General features: G+C 32.7%; 2 protein-coding genes across 3 annotated transcripts in view; both read left to right on the top strand.

Moving 5' to 3' along the window:
* The window catches only part of flnba (filamin B a), a 750,037-nt gene that overhangs the window by 321,365 nt on the left and 412,633 nt on the right, over positions 1-16,039 (top strand). The gene's annotated exons all lie outside the window — the stretch shown is intronic.
* Positions 6,893-10,564, top strand: her2 (hairy-related 2). Of its 2 annotated transcripts, XM_073915484.1 has the most exons (2): positions 6,893-6,994; positions 9,886-10,564. In XM_073915484.1, the coding sequence occupies exons 1-2, from the start codon at positions 6,944-6,946 to the stop codon at positions 10,234-10,236; spliced, it is 402 nt and encodes a 133-aa protein (XP_073771585.1). In that variant the 5' UTR covers positions 6,893-6,943; the 3' UTR covers positions 10,237-10,564.

The raw sequence follows: 16,039 nt of genomic DNA, 5'->3' as shown, positions 1-16,039 counted from the left end.
ACCACCTACTGCACCGCCTAAACAATATATATGTGTGTGTGTGTACATATAGACACACACACACACATATATATATACACACACACATTCATATATATGTATACATATACGTACATACATATATGTGTGTGTGTGTATGTATGTATGTATGTATATATATATATATATATATATATATATATATATATATATAAAAATAAATATATATATACACATTCATATATATGTATACATATACGTACATACATATATGTGTGTGTGTGTGTATGTATATATATATATATGAATATATATATATGAATATATATATATATATATATATATATATATATATATATATATATATATATATATATATATATATATATATATATATAATATTTACTATTGTTTGAATTATAATTAAATATAATAAAATATTAAGCGAGTTTCAGTTTCACTTATTTACAAAATCAAATCAAATCTGTATTATTTTCAAATGATCTGAACAGGTCCTTGTCATTCCCAATAAGACTTCATGATTCAACAGTTGTTTTCTGCTAGAATAAGGGGGCCGCTTTCCTGTTTTCCCTCTCTTTTTTTGTCCTAATGACCACAAACACGCTGTCAGGACTGAAGGGCTCTGAATGGGGCAGAAGGTTTTGGACAATGTCTGAAAGCAGAGCTGGAGGTGCTGGAATCTCATTCAGCTTCTGTCCCATCCAGAGTCATGATGAGAGGTCAGAGCCTTCCCAGACACACACTGCACACGGACACACAGACAGACACACACACTAGCCTCAGCATTCGTCTGACACTCTCTCCTAGTGTGTTTGTGTTTATACAGATGAGTGTGTTTGTGTTTATATACACGTTTGTGTACATGTATGTGCATGTTAGCATTTAGATTGATGTGTCTGAAGCTTTGTTTGTTCATAAAGATGTGTGTGCGATTATGTTTATACGCAAGAGTGTTTCTATATACATATGTGGATCTGTTTGTATATATACACACGAATATATTTACATATACACAATAATATATGTGTGAATGTTTGTGTTTATATGTGTTATAATGTGTGCATTTTAGTGTCTATTTATGCATGTCCGTGTTTTTTACGTTTTCTACACATTTGTGTGCACACTTTTGTTTATATATAGATAACATATGTTGTGCGATTGTTTATACATACGAATGTTTCTATATACATGAGTGCACCTATTATATATGTTTTATATTATATGTTTAAATGTGTGTTCATATGCATGTTTGTGAGCATTTAGTGTTTATGCATGTCTGTTTTTTAATTTACGTTTTTATACACATTTGTTTTTAACTGGTCTGCACTTTTGTTTATATATAATATATGTTGTGCAATTGTGTATACGAGTGTTTCTATATACATGCATGCTCCTTATATATGTTATATGTGATATGTTATATATTATATGATTGTTTAAATGTGTTTTCATATGCATGTTTGTGTGCATTTTAGTGTGTCTATTTACGATGGTCTGTGTGTTTTTTTATATACGTTTTATATATGTTTGTGTCCACATCTGCTTTGTAACGTTTGTGTGCATTTGTTTATATATAGATAACATATAATAATATATAGATAATATATGTTGGTGTTTGTAAAGATGTGTGTGTGATTATGTATATAAATATGCATGTGTTAGGCAAATTAGGCAAGTTATAATGATGGTTTGTTCTGACTATCAAAAAAAAATAGCTTAAAGGGGCTAATCATTTTGACATTAAAATTGTTCTAAAAAAAATTAAAAACTGCTTTAGTTCTGGTCGAAATAAAACAAATAAGACTTTCTTCAGAAGAAAAAATATTATCAGACATAATGTAAAAATTTCCTTGCTTTGTTAAACATCATTTGGGAAATATTCAAAAAAAAAAAAAAAACTAAATCAAAGGGGGGTGAACAATTCTGACTTCAACTGTATATGTGCGCACATGAATATATATTTCAGGATGACATACAGTACATGTGTATAATGAAATGGGTATAACAAGTAAACATGGCTTTAGAGGACATGTTTCTGTGTATTCATGAACCAAAAGGCTTAAAAAAATTATATAAATCATATATATATATATATATATATATATATATATATATATATATATATATATATGTGCGTGTGTGTGTGAGAGAGAGTATATAAGGATATAAAATGATGTATTGTTGATATTTTATTTAATTATTATATATAAATATAATCTTTTTCCTTTTTATTTTTTTGCTACTACTACTATTTACTGTGTGTACTGTTTTTTTTTATTATTATATATGTATGTTACTTTTTATGTAAACTTTATAATTGCTTTGGCAATACATTTGTAACAATTGTCATGCCAATAAAGCAATTATTGAATTGAATTGAGAGAGAGAGAGAGAGAGAGAGAGAGAGAGAGTGTGTGTGTGTGTGTGTGTGTGTGTGAGAAGAGTGCTGGACGAGTGGGCGCCTCATTCATTGAGAGCCTCGGGTGCTGGAATGTATTGTGGATTCATCCGTCAGTTTTGGCGGGAGACGAGGACTGGTGTGGGAAAGGAATTTGGGGTTAACTAAACCACACAGAACAAGAGGTGCACTTGTTCACGGTTCACTCGCTGCAATCAAGACTGATATTTTGCTTTTCTCAGATCAGACCAGCTCTTTTTAACCCTTAAATATGCTGCCAGTATATCTGACGCAGGTTAAGCAGTGTTTATGACAAATATCCAGGATATTTTGAAATAGTTTTTAGGGTCATGAATATAAAAATGTTGAAGTGGGCAGATTTTTGTTCAGGTTGTAAAGCTAATTCAGAGTATATATAATTAAAAGCAGGTGCACAGATCCGAAATTATTGTTTTTTTAATAATATAAATGTTTATTTATATAGACAATACATGTGTTTGTGTGTGTGACCCTGGACAACAAAACCAGTCATAAGGGTAATGTTTTGGAAATACGTTATATTGAAAATCTGCATAAATAAGATTTCCACTGATATGGGATTTGCAATATTATGTTATACAATCATTTATTCATAAATTTTTCTTCAGATTAGTCCCTTTATTCATCAGGGGTCGCCACCAGGGAATGAACCACCAACTTATCCAGAATATGTTGCACACAGCGGATGCCCTTCCAACTGCAACTCAGTAGTGGGAAACATCCATGCACACTCATACACTATTGCCAATTTAGTTTATCCAATTCCTCAGCCAGTGACCTTCTTGCTGTGAGAAAAAATAAAAAAAAAGCAGCAAAAAACTTTTGAGAGAACTTTTGTGGTTCAAAGTCACACACACAGTTGAGGTCAGAATTATTAGCCCTCCTGAATGATTTTTCCCTAATTTCTGTTTAACAGAGAGCAGATTTTTTTTCAACACATTTCTAGACAGTAGTTTTAATAACATCTCTGATAACCAATTTATTTTATCTTTGTCATGATGACAGTAAATAATATTTGACTAGATATTTTTCAAGACACTTCTATGCAGCTTAAAGAGACATTTAAAGGCTTCACTAGGTTCATTAGGTTAACTAGGCAGGTTAGGGTGATTAGTAGGCCCACACTGAATCTGCGCGCGCAGAATTCCGCAGATTTCTAGCCCATCATTAATTCTGTTTATTTACATGAGTAAATGTGTGTAAATCTAAATTTATTCAGTTTTTAAATTAATTACAGCAATATTATTGACTAATATGAAAATGTTAATCAGATTTACGCACAATGCAGTTTGTAAAGTAATATTTTCTGTCTTTTAGTAGATATATTATATGAGAGACTTGCTTTGTTTATTAAATAAAGTGAATCTAATCTGATTTGCATTTAAAACATTAAATAAAAGTTAAAAAGGTATTATTTTTTTATTTCACATATTAAGGTTTTAGTTATGATACTCCCAAAATCATTCCGCAGAAATCCACAGATTTTCACCAAAATATTCCGCAGAAATAGCAAAAAACATCCGCAGTCTCCGTCTGGCCCTAAAGTTATTGTATAACGATGGTTTGTTCTGTAGACTATCGAAAAATATATAGCTTAAAGGGGCTAATAATATTGACCTTAAAAATGTTTTTTAAAAAATTTAAAATTGCTTTTATTCTAGCCGAAATAAAACAAAGAAGACTTTCTCCAGAAGAAAAAATATTATCAGACATACTGTGAACATTTCCTTGCTCTGTAAAACCATCATTTGGGAAATATTTAAAAAAGAAAAAAAAAAAATCAAAGGGGGGCTAAAAATTCTGACTTCAACTGTATATTATTTTAAAGTATGCTTGTTTTTAATAAACTGCACTGAATCCAATTAAATCCATAAAAATCACACCCATAACTCGTAGATCAATATAAATCTTAATAAGATCCAGCTGACGGTAAATGAATGTCATCTGCATGCAGTTTGCCACCAGATTGCACGTCTACTAATTGCTTTAAAACAACATTATAGTCACCCGAAGTAGTTTACAACTGCACCAAGTGAACTGAGGCTGAACCTGGCCTGAGAAAAGCAGGACAAAACGTCTGTCAGCGGTGATTTTCCCGCGCGCAGAGCCAGCTGCACATCTGAGCTCTTCAAAACTAATCCTGGAGGCCGTGTTTTCCCAACTTTCCCAGCGCAGCTCTTCAATGGGGCCCAGCAGAAGTGTGCCGCTCTCTGAATGAGGCCCGTCGCCCCCCTGAGGAGACCCTGAGCAATCATTAACATCCATCCACACTCAATATCACGGCTTCAGCTGCAGGATAAGTGGACTGCAGGACACATGCACGCGTCAGGAAAGAAATCCATCTGCAGTCACTACAAATGGCAGAAAATTTCTTTAATGACATAAAAAAATGACGTTAAAATACATTTGGACACTCTTCATGTGAACATTATTTAGTTTTAAATCTGAAGAATACCCTTTTAATATGGAAAAGGACATTCAAATATAAAAACAAAACTAAATGTATAGAAAAAAATCTGAAAATTGTGTAATTGTTGTCTGGATTGCCTTGTTATAGAGATGTTTTTGAGCAAAGTGTCATTTTTGCTTCATTCTGTAAACTATACTGATGGTGACATTTCTTCCTGATTTTTTGCTGTCATTTAATTTTTTTCTGCATAAATTAACAAGAAATTTTCATGGTTTAAGTCATGTTTATATGCATTTTTAGAGTTAGGAAATCATTATTTGATTGAATGACCCTGATTTTCAACCCTAACAAATGAAGAAATTCAGACTGATTGCCATTTTACTGAATTCACACGTTCACATTTCAAGATATAAAAATGTATTATATACTACACTTTTATTTTTCTACTGTTGTAGAAGTGTAAAATAACAAATATTTATCTATATAATATAAACAAATATATATTCTTCTTAAAACTATAATGTTTGCAATTAATTTTATTTTGTTTGTTTTTATGTAAATGTGTGTGTTTATGTACGTGCATGGGTACACACAAACATCATACTTATACATACATACATACATACATACATACATACATACATAAATACACACATAAATAAATAAACACACACATTGAAAATAATTATACACACACACACACACACACACACACACACACACACACACACATACATACATAGGGTAGCATGGTAGCGCAGTGGCTAGCACAATCGCCTCACAGCAAGAAGGTCACTGGTTCGAGCCCTGGCTGGGTCAGATGGCATTTCTGTGTGGAGTTTGCATGTTCTCCCCGTGTTGGTATGGGTTTCCCCACAAGTTAAAAAAAATATTATATATATATATATATATATATATATATATATATATATATATTTTTTTTTTTATATTTATATATATATATATATTTTTTTTAATATATATATATATATATATATATATATATATATATATATATATATATATATATATATATATATATATATATATACATACATACATATATGCACACACACACACACACACATATATATACATATATACATACACATACATATGTGCACCTTTTTGTGCTTATGTAAATGTGTCAACTTGGATATTAATTATATGACTTAAGAGGCTATAAATGTTTACAATATCCTGTTCAACAAGGCTGCATTTATTTAAACAAAAATACAATACAAATTGTAAAATTGTGAAATGTTGCACTATAAAATAACTGTTCAAAAGTAGTTTATCATTTAATTTAATCATTTATTCCAGTGTTTCAAAAATCAATTTTCAGCTTCATTACTTCAGTCTAATGAGAGTAATTGACATCACTCTAATTTCAATTACTATTAATAATGGTAATAGTATTAAAAGCAATAATGACTGAAAGCATTATTATGAAACTACATACAAAAAGAGAGCAGTTTTTAAAAATTTTAATAAACACTTGACAACATATTTACATTTAATTAATGCCACATTGATTAATATATATATATATGTATATATATATATATATATATATATATATATATATATATATATATATATATATATATATAGTTGTTTTATGTGTGTGTGTGTTGATTAAGAACTAAACATCTAGTCATTCATTGTTTGCTTTCAAACTATTGTTGAGACTCGTTTCTGAAGATTTTGCGCGGGAAGCGTTTGAAAGTTCTCCTAATCTCTATTCACCGCATTGATCATGTATTTTCCCGCCGGAACAGCCGCGCACGCTGTCAAAGGCTCGTGCACTCCGGCAATTTCACGCTTCCCCATTTACAACACACAAACACACTTTCTCACACACTCTTTCTCACACACACACTCCAGCTGTTTGAGCGCGCACCTCCATTGTTTCCCAGCAATGCAGGATCAGGCTAATTTAAACTTTTCCCATTGAACCTTCAGCCGCGCTCTGATTGGCGCAAAAGTGTGGGAAAGGAGAGCATCTCTGTCAGTCAGGGCGTATATAAGTCACCGGAGAAAAACAGCAGCAGAAACACACACGCGAGCTCTGACAGCACATAAACACAGCAGCAATGGCACCAACTGTCTGCAAAGCCACTCACACGGGAAAAGAAAGAACTAAAGTAAGTGTTTACCTTTTTTTCTAAAATAACTAACTTTTATTTAAAGTAATGTTTTAAATTGAGGTAAAGTTGGTTTTATGATAAAATAATTTCAGAAAATAACTCTTTGCAAACTTGAAATAGGGAAATCATAGTAGCAGTCAATGACTATTTTAAGTACAGCATCGTTCACAGTCAATTAAATAGTGCTAATGTTGTTTTGAAGTCATGCTAACATGCTATTTTATATCTAATATTCAAAGTAGCATCATATAACAGTATAGAGACCGTTTAGTTGTCACTTTAAAAATTGAAGAAATAAGTGAATATAAAAACTTTACTTCAAAATGCTTATTTATTTATAACTCCTTATTAAAATAATTTCAGAATAAAACTCTGTGCAAACTTTAAATAAGGAAATCATATTAGCAGCCAATAACTATGAAAGTAAAATATTGTTCAATCAATTAAATAGGGCTAATTTTGTTTTGAAGTCAAGCTAACATGCTATTTCAGACCTAATGTTCAAAGTAGCCTCGTAAACATTTTAGAAACCCTGCCACAAGTTGTCATTTTAAAATAATGAAGGAGAGTGTGAATATAAAACCAGCTTTACCTCAATATGTTAATATGTCAATATATATATATTCGCAAATTCAGACCTTTTTAACAAAAATAGTTTCAGAAAATAACTTTTTGCAAACTTTAAATAGGGAAATCAAATTAGCAGCCAATGACTATTAACCTACATTGTTTACAGAAAATTAAATAGTGCCAATGTTGTTTTGAAGTCATGCTAACATGCCATTTCAGACCCAATATTCAAAATAGCATCATATAACACTATAGAAACGTCACAAGTTGTCACTTAAAAAAATGAAGTAATGTGTGAATATAAAACCAACTTTACCTCAATATGTTTAGATAGATAGATAGATAGATAGATAGATAGATAGATAGATAGATAGATAGATAGATAGATAGATAGATAGATAGATAGATAGATTGATTGATTGATTGATTGATTGATTGATTGATTGATTTTTACTTGCCCTGCCAAATTTTTTTACTGGCTCCACCAAAAAAGAAAAAAAGGAGATGTTAATAGCTATTTTTAGCCACATATTTTAAATAATATGTCAAAAATAATGTCTGTGAATCTAGAACTTTAATACTTAAAAAAGTTAATAAATGTATAATGAGCAAAATTCAAAGTGTTTTGCAAACAAAAAGAGCAGTATGGAAAATGTGGAGGTTTTTTATTGCAGTTCAAAATTATTTAAAAAAAATAAAAGGTGGCTGACTTGTCAAACTGACGGCAAATTGTGCAAAACATTACTTATTTTTTTTGTCATGTTGTTTCCACGTAAATGTTTGCTTCCAAGATGTTAGAAACAGACATTTTTTTTTTTAGCCTTATAATTTGATGTTGCCGCCATGTTGCCGTTTCTTCGATGTACTGATTGTCACCAGGTTATGTGAACAAAAAAGCGTGCTCAAAACATCAAATCACATAAGAGGAACTGAAAAGCAACATGGCGTTTACGACATCACAGAGAAGATAGCATTTAAAGACCTAAAAGCACAAACTTAAAATGCAAGCAATTGACAAATATTCGCAGGCAAATTAAACTGTAGTGACAAGGCAGCACTGTCCCAATCGGGCCAGTAATGATCCTTTCTACTGTCCCAAGCGCCTCGCACACCCAGACCTTCTCTTAAATAAAAATAATTTCAGGAAATAGCTCTTTGCAAACTTTAAATAGGGAAATAATTCATACCATTTTATGGGATGTGAACAAAAACAATGGTCCTAGTATTTTCCTGTTTTACATTTTTTAATTTCTATAGCTTCTGATAATCCAAAAAGAGCCACATATTGATAATGTTATGATAGCTGTTTAAACAGTAAGTTATAATTGAATTGCCTCTTATAGTCATGAAGTAGTTAGATAACAAGCAGAAAATGTTCATGGGCCAATGACATGACCACATTGAAATGGTCTAATAGCAGCCAATGACTATCAAACCAACATTGTTGTCAATTAAATAATGCTAATGTTGTCAAAGTCATGCTAACATGCCATTTCAGATTCAAAGTAGCATGGTAAACATTATAGAAACCGTGTCACATGTTGTCACTTAAAAAAAAATTAAGGAATAAGTGAATATAAAAACAACTTAACCTCAATATGTTTATATATTTTCGCAAATTCAGACCTTCTCCTTAATACAATAATTCAGAAAATAACTTTTTGCAAACTTTAAATAGGTAAATCATATAAGCAGCCAATAACTATCAAAGTAAAATATTGTTCACAGTCAATTAAATAGCGCTAATGTTGTTTTGAAGTTTAAAGTTTAACAAGTTTAAAGTTGTCACTTAAAAAAAATTAAGTAATGTGTGAATATAAAAACCAACTTTACCTCAATATATATATATATATATATATATATATATATAATCATTTATACCATTTTGAGGGATGTAAACAAAAACAATGGTCCCCCTCCCAACGTATTTTTCGGTTTTACATTTTTAATTTCTATAGCTTCTGATAATCCGAAAAGAGCCACATATTGATAAATAATGTTATGATAGCTGTTTAAACAGTAAGTTATGATTAAATTGCCTCTTATAGTCATGAAGTAGTTAGATAACAAGCAGGAAATGTTCATGGGCCAATGACATGACCACATTGAAATGGTCTATTAGTTTACAGTCAATTAAACAATGCTAATGTTGTTTTAAAGTCATGCTAACATCCCATTTCTGATTCAAAATAGCATGGAAAACATTATTGAAACCGTGTCACATGTTGTCACTTTAAAAAAAATGAAGTAATGTGGTAAAACTTTACCTCAAAATGTTTTGAGTGTTTACTAACCAAACTTTTACCTTCTCTTTCCAGCTGAGGAAACCGGTGGTGGAGAAGATGCGCAGAGATCGCATCAACAAATGCATCGAGCAGCTTAAAATCCTACTTAAAACCGAAATAAAGGCCAGTCAGCCCTGTTCTAAACTAGAAAAAGCTGATATACTAGAGATGGCTGTTATTTACCTGAAGAACACCGCTGATGCGCATGCGCGGAGCTACTCGGAAGCGCATGCGCAGAGCTATGCTGACGGATATTCAAGATGCATTGAGGAAACGGCGCGATTTCTGTCAGCTCACAAACAAACCCAAAAACACTCTAAACCTGTTGACAGCTGTCAGATCACGTCAGAAATCGCCAAGCATGGATTGTGGAGACCCTGGTGACCTTTCTTAATTAAAGCCAAACGTGTTGTTTTTATAAAACGTCGACGTAGACAGCAGCTGTCCTGACGCATAGAATGTACAAGTCTACCCCATGTCTGAGTCTGAGAGCACCTGTATATCTATTGCTTTACTTCACGCGCGTGGAGATGAACTTTTATTTACATATTGTAAAAATGAGGGTTATATGGCACCTCAGTACGTTTCTGCTGAAATCTTCTTTTTAATGAGATGTGTAGCCTGCAGAGGTGTTGAATCTGTCATATTGACGGAATGTTTAAGTATCTCATGTTGAGTTGAAACCAAAACAAAAAATAAAGTCTCACTACTATTTCTGCTTGTTTGTTTGTTTTTTACGTGGTCCTAATGTGGATACTACTACAAGCTCATGTTTTAAGTAGTACACACTGTAAAAAAAACAGTCATGACAATGTATGTAACATTACTTTAACTTAAATTATAAAGTTAATCTGGTTTAAACGTTTTTTTTTTTTAGTAAACTAATTTTACACCCTTTAGAACAAAATTATGTTCCTAAAAAGTTTCTGGAAAATGTAAAAGTATGTTTTCACAGTTCTTGTGGCTCCTATAAATGAGACCAATAATAATATTTAACACCCTTTAAGAATATTCAGTCAAAGTCAGAATTATTAGCCCCCCTAAATTATTCGCCCCGTTTATTTTTTCCCCCAATTTGTATTTTACAGAGAGAAGTTTTTTTTTTTTCAGCACATTTCTAAACATAATAGTTTAATAACTCATTTCTGATAAATAATTTATTTTATCTTTGCCATGGTGACAGTAAATAATATCTGACTAGAAATTTTGGAAAGAAATTAGGGGGAAAAATAAACAGGGGGCTTATAATTCCTAATTTATAATTCAGACTTCAACTATATTTTTGAACGTGCTCACAATGTGAACTATTTTTAAATACACACTGTAAAAAATACATACAATAAAAAGTCATGACAACGTACATTTTTACATTACTTAATTTATAAAGTTTATCAGGTTTCATCATATTTTATTAAGTTAAACAAATTTTAACTTGATGTTAAAGTGTCAGCCTGTGATAAGTCAGCTTAACTGACATAATTTACAGGTTTCTGCAGGGTCCAAAACAGTCTTCAAATGTTTTAAATCTCAAAATCAAAATTTTAGGCCTTAAAAATTCTAAAATTTACTCAAATATTGTGTTGCAAGTCTTATATCTTTTTTAAACAGGTCTTAATTTTTCTTTTTTCTTGTATTGCAGAGGTGTCAAACTCAATTCCTGGAGGGCCGAAGCCCTGCACAGTTTAGTTCCAACCCTGCTCCAACACACTTACCTGTAGGTTTCAAACAAGCCTGAAGGACTCAATTAGTTTGATCAGGTGTGTTTAATTAGGGTTGGAACTAAACTGTGCAGAGCTGTGGCCCTTTTGGAACCGAGTTTGACACCTGTGTTGTATTGCTACCCAATCTGTCCAAACCCCATACAATCACCAACAATCCATCTAAATAAAACTTTCAATTTTTACTTAAAAAGCTAATTTTTAACTTTATTTATCATAATGGTTTAATTAATTTCTTTATTACATTTGAAAGTGCTCCATGTGTTTAGTGCTGGACAGATTGTTGTGCATAGTTTCATATAGTTTTTAAAACTTTTTAAACATTAGTTCATTAATTTATTTTAAAGGATTTTATTTTACACGATATTTTAAATATTTTGCTGAGAAATATAAAAAATATTGTACTTTTTTATAATTAATTTATTATTGTATTATAAAATGTATTAAATTATAATAATTTTGTTTTTTAAACATTAAATACAAATCTTTTCCATCTGGGTCATTTGAAAAAATGCTTAGCCTTTAGCCCTTTATGAGTCTAAAATTTCATTCATAATGGTCTTAAAATGCTTTAAAAACTCTTAAATTTAACTTTGTGAAACCTGCAGAAACCCTGAATTCAATATGTGAATTTAAATTGGAATAGTTTAAAAATTAAAGTGAGCAACATGTTTTTTTGTTTTGTTTTGTTTTGTTTTTACAGAAGACCTTGTAAATGTGTATCATGTTGAGTTAAAACCAAAAACAAATTCACACAACTATTTTTGTTTATTTTATTTTTTTGAAGTAGTCATAATTTTGATACTACAGCCTCATGTTTTAAATATACACAGTAAAAATACAACATAAAGTCCTGACAGTCTATGTTTGTACATTAACTTAGTTTATAAAGTTAATCAGGTTTCAAGTATTTTTTAAGTTAAACAAATTCTAACTTGATGGTAAAGTCAGCTTGATTGATGCAAGTTAATATGACTTGTAAATTTAAATGGGTTCAACTTAAAAATTTAAGTGAGCAACATAGGTTTTTTTTTTTTTTACAGAAGACCTTATAAATGTTTAAGTATCACTGGATTGCTCACTGGATATTTCCTCTTTTTCAAACCATTCTCTGTGAACCATAGTGATGGTTGTGCGTAAACATCCTGGTAGATCAGCAATTTCTGAAATACTCAGATCAGCCCGTCTGGCACCAACAACCATGCCACGTTTAAAGTCACTTAAACCCCTTTTCTTCCCCATTCTGATGCTCGGTTTGAACTGTAGCAGATCGTCTTGAACCTGTCTACATGCGTAAATGCATTAAGTTGCTGCCATGGGATTGGCTGATTAGAAATTTGCATTAATAAGCCTTTATTAGGACAGGTGTACCTAATAAAGTGGCCAGTGAGAGCAGTTGATAATCTTTTTACTAAAAGGTGCCATCACTGTCCCTTTTTGGTTCTTCATGACACCTTTTTTTCCAGTAATAAATAAATACACAATTTATATAGATTAAAATATATATTTTTAGGATATTTTATTTTCACTTACACCAACGAGTTATTTATATGATCAAATGTAAATAATAATTAATAAATCATACTAAAGCAATTGAATTCCCACAAATGCATTGAGCCTGATGTTTACACTAATTGAAGACGCACACTTTAAAGCAGAGCGGTGTGTATGAGAGAGCAGAGATCTGCTGTTCTCAGGCTCTGCGGGTTTTATTGTGTGTTAAGGAGTGTGTCCTCACGGTCATTTCCCCATAAAGCGTCTGTCTGGAGTGTGCCACACGCTTTGATGCACAGACGTGTCAGTGTGGGAACCAGAGCTGATCCAGCAACACTAGTAAAACTGTGTTTGCTCAAATGACAGCAGATTCGGCAGCAGAGAAGAGCTGAAACAAGAAAACTTCATGTTCTCAAGTGTTTTTCTGGGGTCATCAAACACTGAGGTGTGAAAAAGGATCATGACAAAAATAAAATTACAAAAAAAAGTTCATATAAAATAAATATGGCAGCACAGTGGCTCAGTGGTTAGCACTGTCGCCGCAAGCAAGAAGGTTGCTGGTTTGAGTCCTGGCTGGGTCAGTTGGCATTTCTGTGTGGAGTTTGCATGTTCTCCCCGTGTCACTTTCCTTCGGCTAAGTCCCTTATTTATCAGGGGTTGCCACATCGGAATGAACAGCCAACTATTCCAGCAATGTTTTACAAAGTGGATGCCCTTCCAGCCGCAACCCAGTACTAGGAAACACCCACCCACATTCATTCACACACATACACTACGGCCAACTCCGTTCATCAATTCCCCTATAGCGCATGTGTTTGGAAACCAGAGCACCCGGAGGAAACCCACGCTAACACGGGGAGAACATGCAAATTCCACACGGAAATGCCACCTGGCCCAGCTGGGACTCAAACCAGCGACCTTTGGGGCAACAGTGCTAACCACTGAGCCACCGTGTCGCCCTTAGAAGTTATTAATAATATGCAAAGTGACAAATGAATCCATCATCTACAGCACGTGTTTATTGAGGCACAGACAGATTATTAGCTTGTACTAATTAATATTTTCTTAATACTTTGTTAATCTGATTTTCACGAAACAGATATCGGTCTCTAAGCTCCGCCTCCACAATGACATGTAAACGACATTAGAACGCTACAGAATTAATTATCATATTTCTTATCATTTAAACCTTTAAACAAACGATTACAGCAGTAAAAATTGTGCTGAGCAAAGATTAGTCACGATCAATCACATACAAAATAAAAGTCTGTTTCGACATAATATATGTGGGTGGGTTTTTATACATATATATATATATGTATGTATATATATATATATATATATACATACACACACACACACACACATATATATATATACATATATGTGTATATATATGTACATATATGTATGTATATATGTATTATACATACATACATACATATATATATATATATATATATGTGTGTGCGTGTGTGTATATATATGCGTGTGTGTGTGTGTGTATATTTATATATATATAAATACGAGCGATAACACCCGTAGCAGTGCGATATGACGGTATATTGGCACTGGTGGGAGGCGTGCGTTGGCTCGAGGACACAGGCCGAGTGCCTTAGTGCCCCCACCAGTACCGATATACACCCATATCACACTGCTACGAGTGTGATATTGCGTTTATACAACAGTTTGACGGCATAATTGTGTATTTTTGTTAAAAACAAAACCAAAAAAAATCTCAAAAACCCTTTTGTATGAGGAACTACTTTCTTCCACGTTGGATTCAAATCATAAGCTGACAGTTAAACAGCTGAGCAAGCATCTATTAAACTTTAGATCTGTAGTGTCTGCTTTTTGCTGGCTGTATGTGGGCGGAGTAATACACAAAGAGTAAAGAGGCTGTGCAGGTGCTGATATTACTTAAATATATCATGCCTATCAGCCAATCAGATTCGAGAACCAGACAGAACTGTTGTATATATATATTAATACAACAGTTCTGTCTGGTTCTCGAATCTGATTGGCTGATAGCCATGCAATAACAGCACTCATACAGCCTCTTCATCCTTGTGAGTTACTCCGCTCACATAGTGACAGCAGACCAATAAACTCACTACAGTTTGACAAATATTGCAGCTGTTGGAGAACATAATGTACTTTTGAGGCTTTTTAGGCAAGAATGTGGTTAGATTGCAACTATGCAGTTTATTAAAAAGGATAGTGCCTATTTTAAATATTTACATTTTGGAGATTCTGTGCATCGACCGCCATCAGCCTGTCATTGAGCAGAAAGCAAAGACGATTCCGCCACAAGATGGTAACAATGACCGCATAATAGGTCCTTAGGGGAGGAAAACTGTGTATTCTACAGCTGAACTAATCATTACAGAACAGGTAAGTGACTTTAAGTCGATCTCTCTCTTTTGTATGTTGTACTGCTGTATTTATACCACAGTAATTTGCTAATATTTGCTTTGCTTTGGCTGTTTCGGGGTTAATTATTGGGATCTCCCGATTGCAATAGAGAAATACTGGGAAATCTCAGTAGACTGATGGCATTTCATGTCAAGTTTAGCCTTATAATCTTAAAATGTGAGCAAAATCCGCTGTTTTGTCATCACGTTAGACATTATGCTAAAGAATCATTCAAACACTAGCTCTAAAGTGACTTTGTTGAACAGGCAGGGTTTCTGCTGTTCTGACGGTCAGCTGCAGACGTGAATGAACGACGGAAGAAAGTAGTTCCTATTACAAAAGGGTTTTTGAGACTCTCTTGTGTTAGATTTTCTTTCTTATATACACGATTATGCCGTCGAACTGTTGTATAAACACAATATCACGCAAGTAACGGTGCAATATGGCTGTGTATAGTCACAGGTGGGACACTGAGGCACTTGGCCTGCGGCCTTGAGCCAGTGCACACCTCTCACCAGTGCCGATGTACAGCCACATCGCTCTGCTACTTGTGTGATATT

Source organism: Danio rerio, chromosome 11 (assembly GCF_049306965.1).
Source record: "Danio rerio strain Tuebingen ecotype United States chromosome 11, GRCz12tu, whole genome shotgun sequence".
Classification (NCBI taxonomy): domain Eukaryota; kingdom Metazoa; phylum Chordata; class Actinopteri; order Cypriniformes; family Danionidae; genus Danio; species Danio rerio.
Note: the sequence above shows the minus strand (reverse complement) of the source record. Positions and strands in the feature narration are given on the sequence as shown.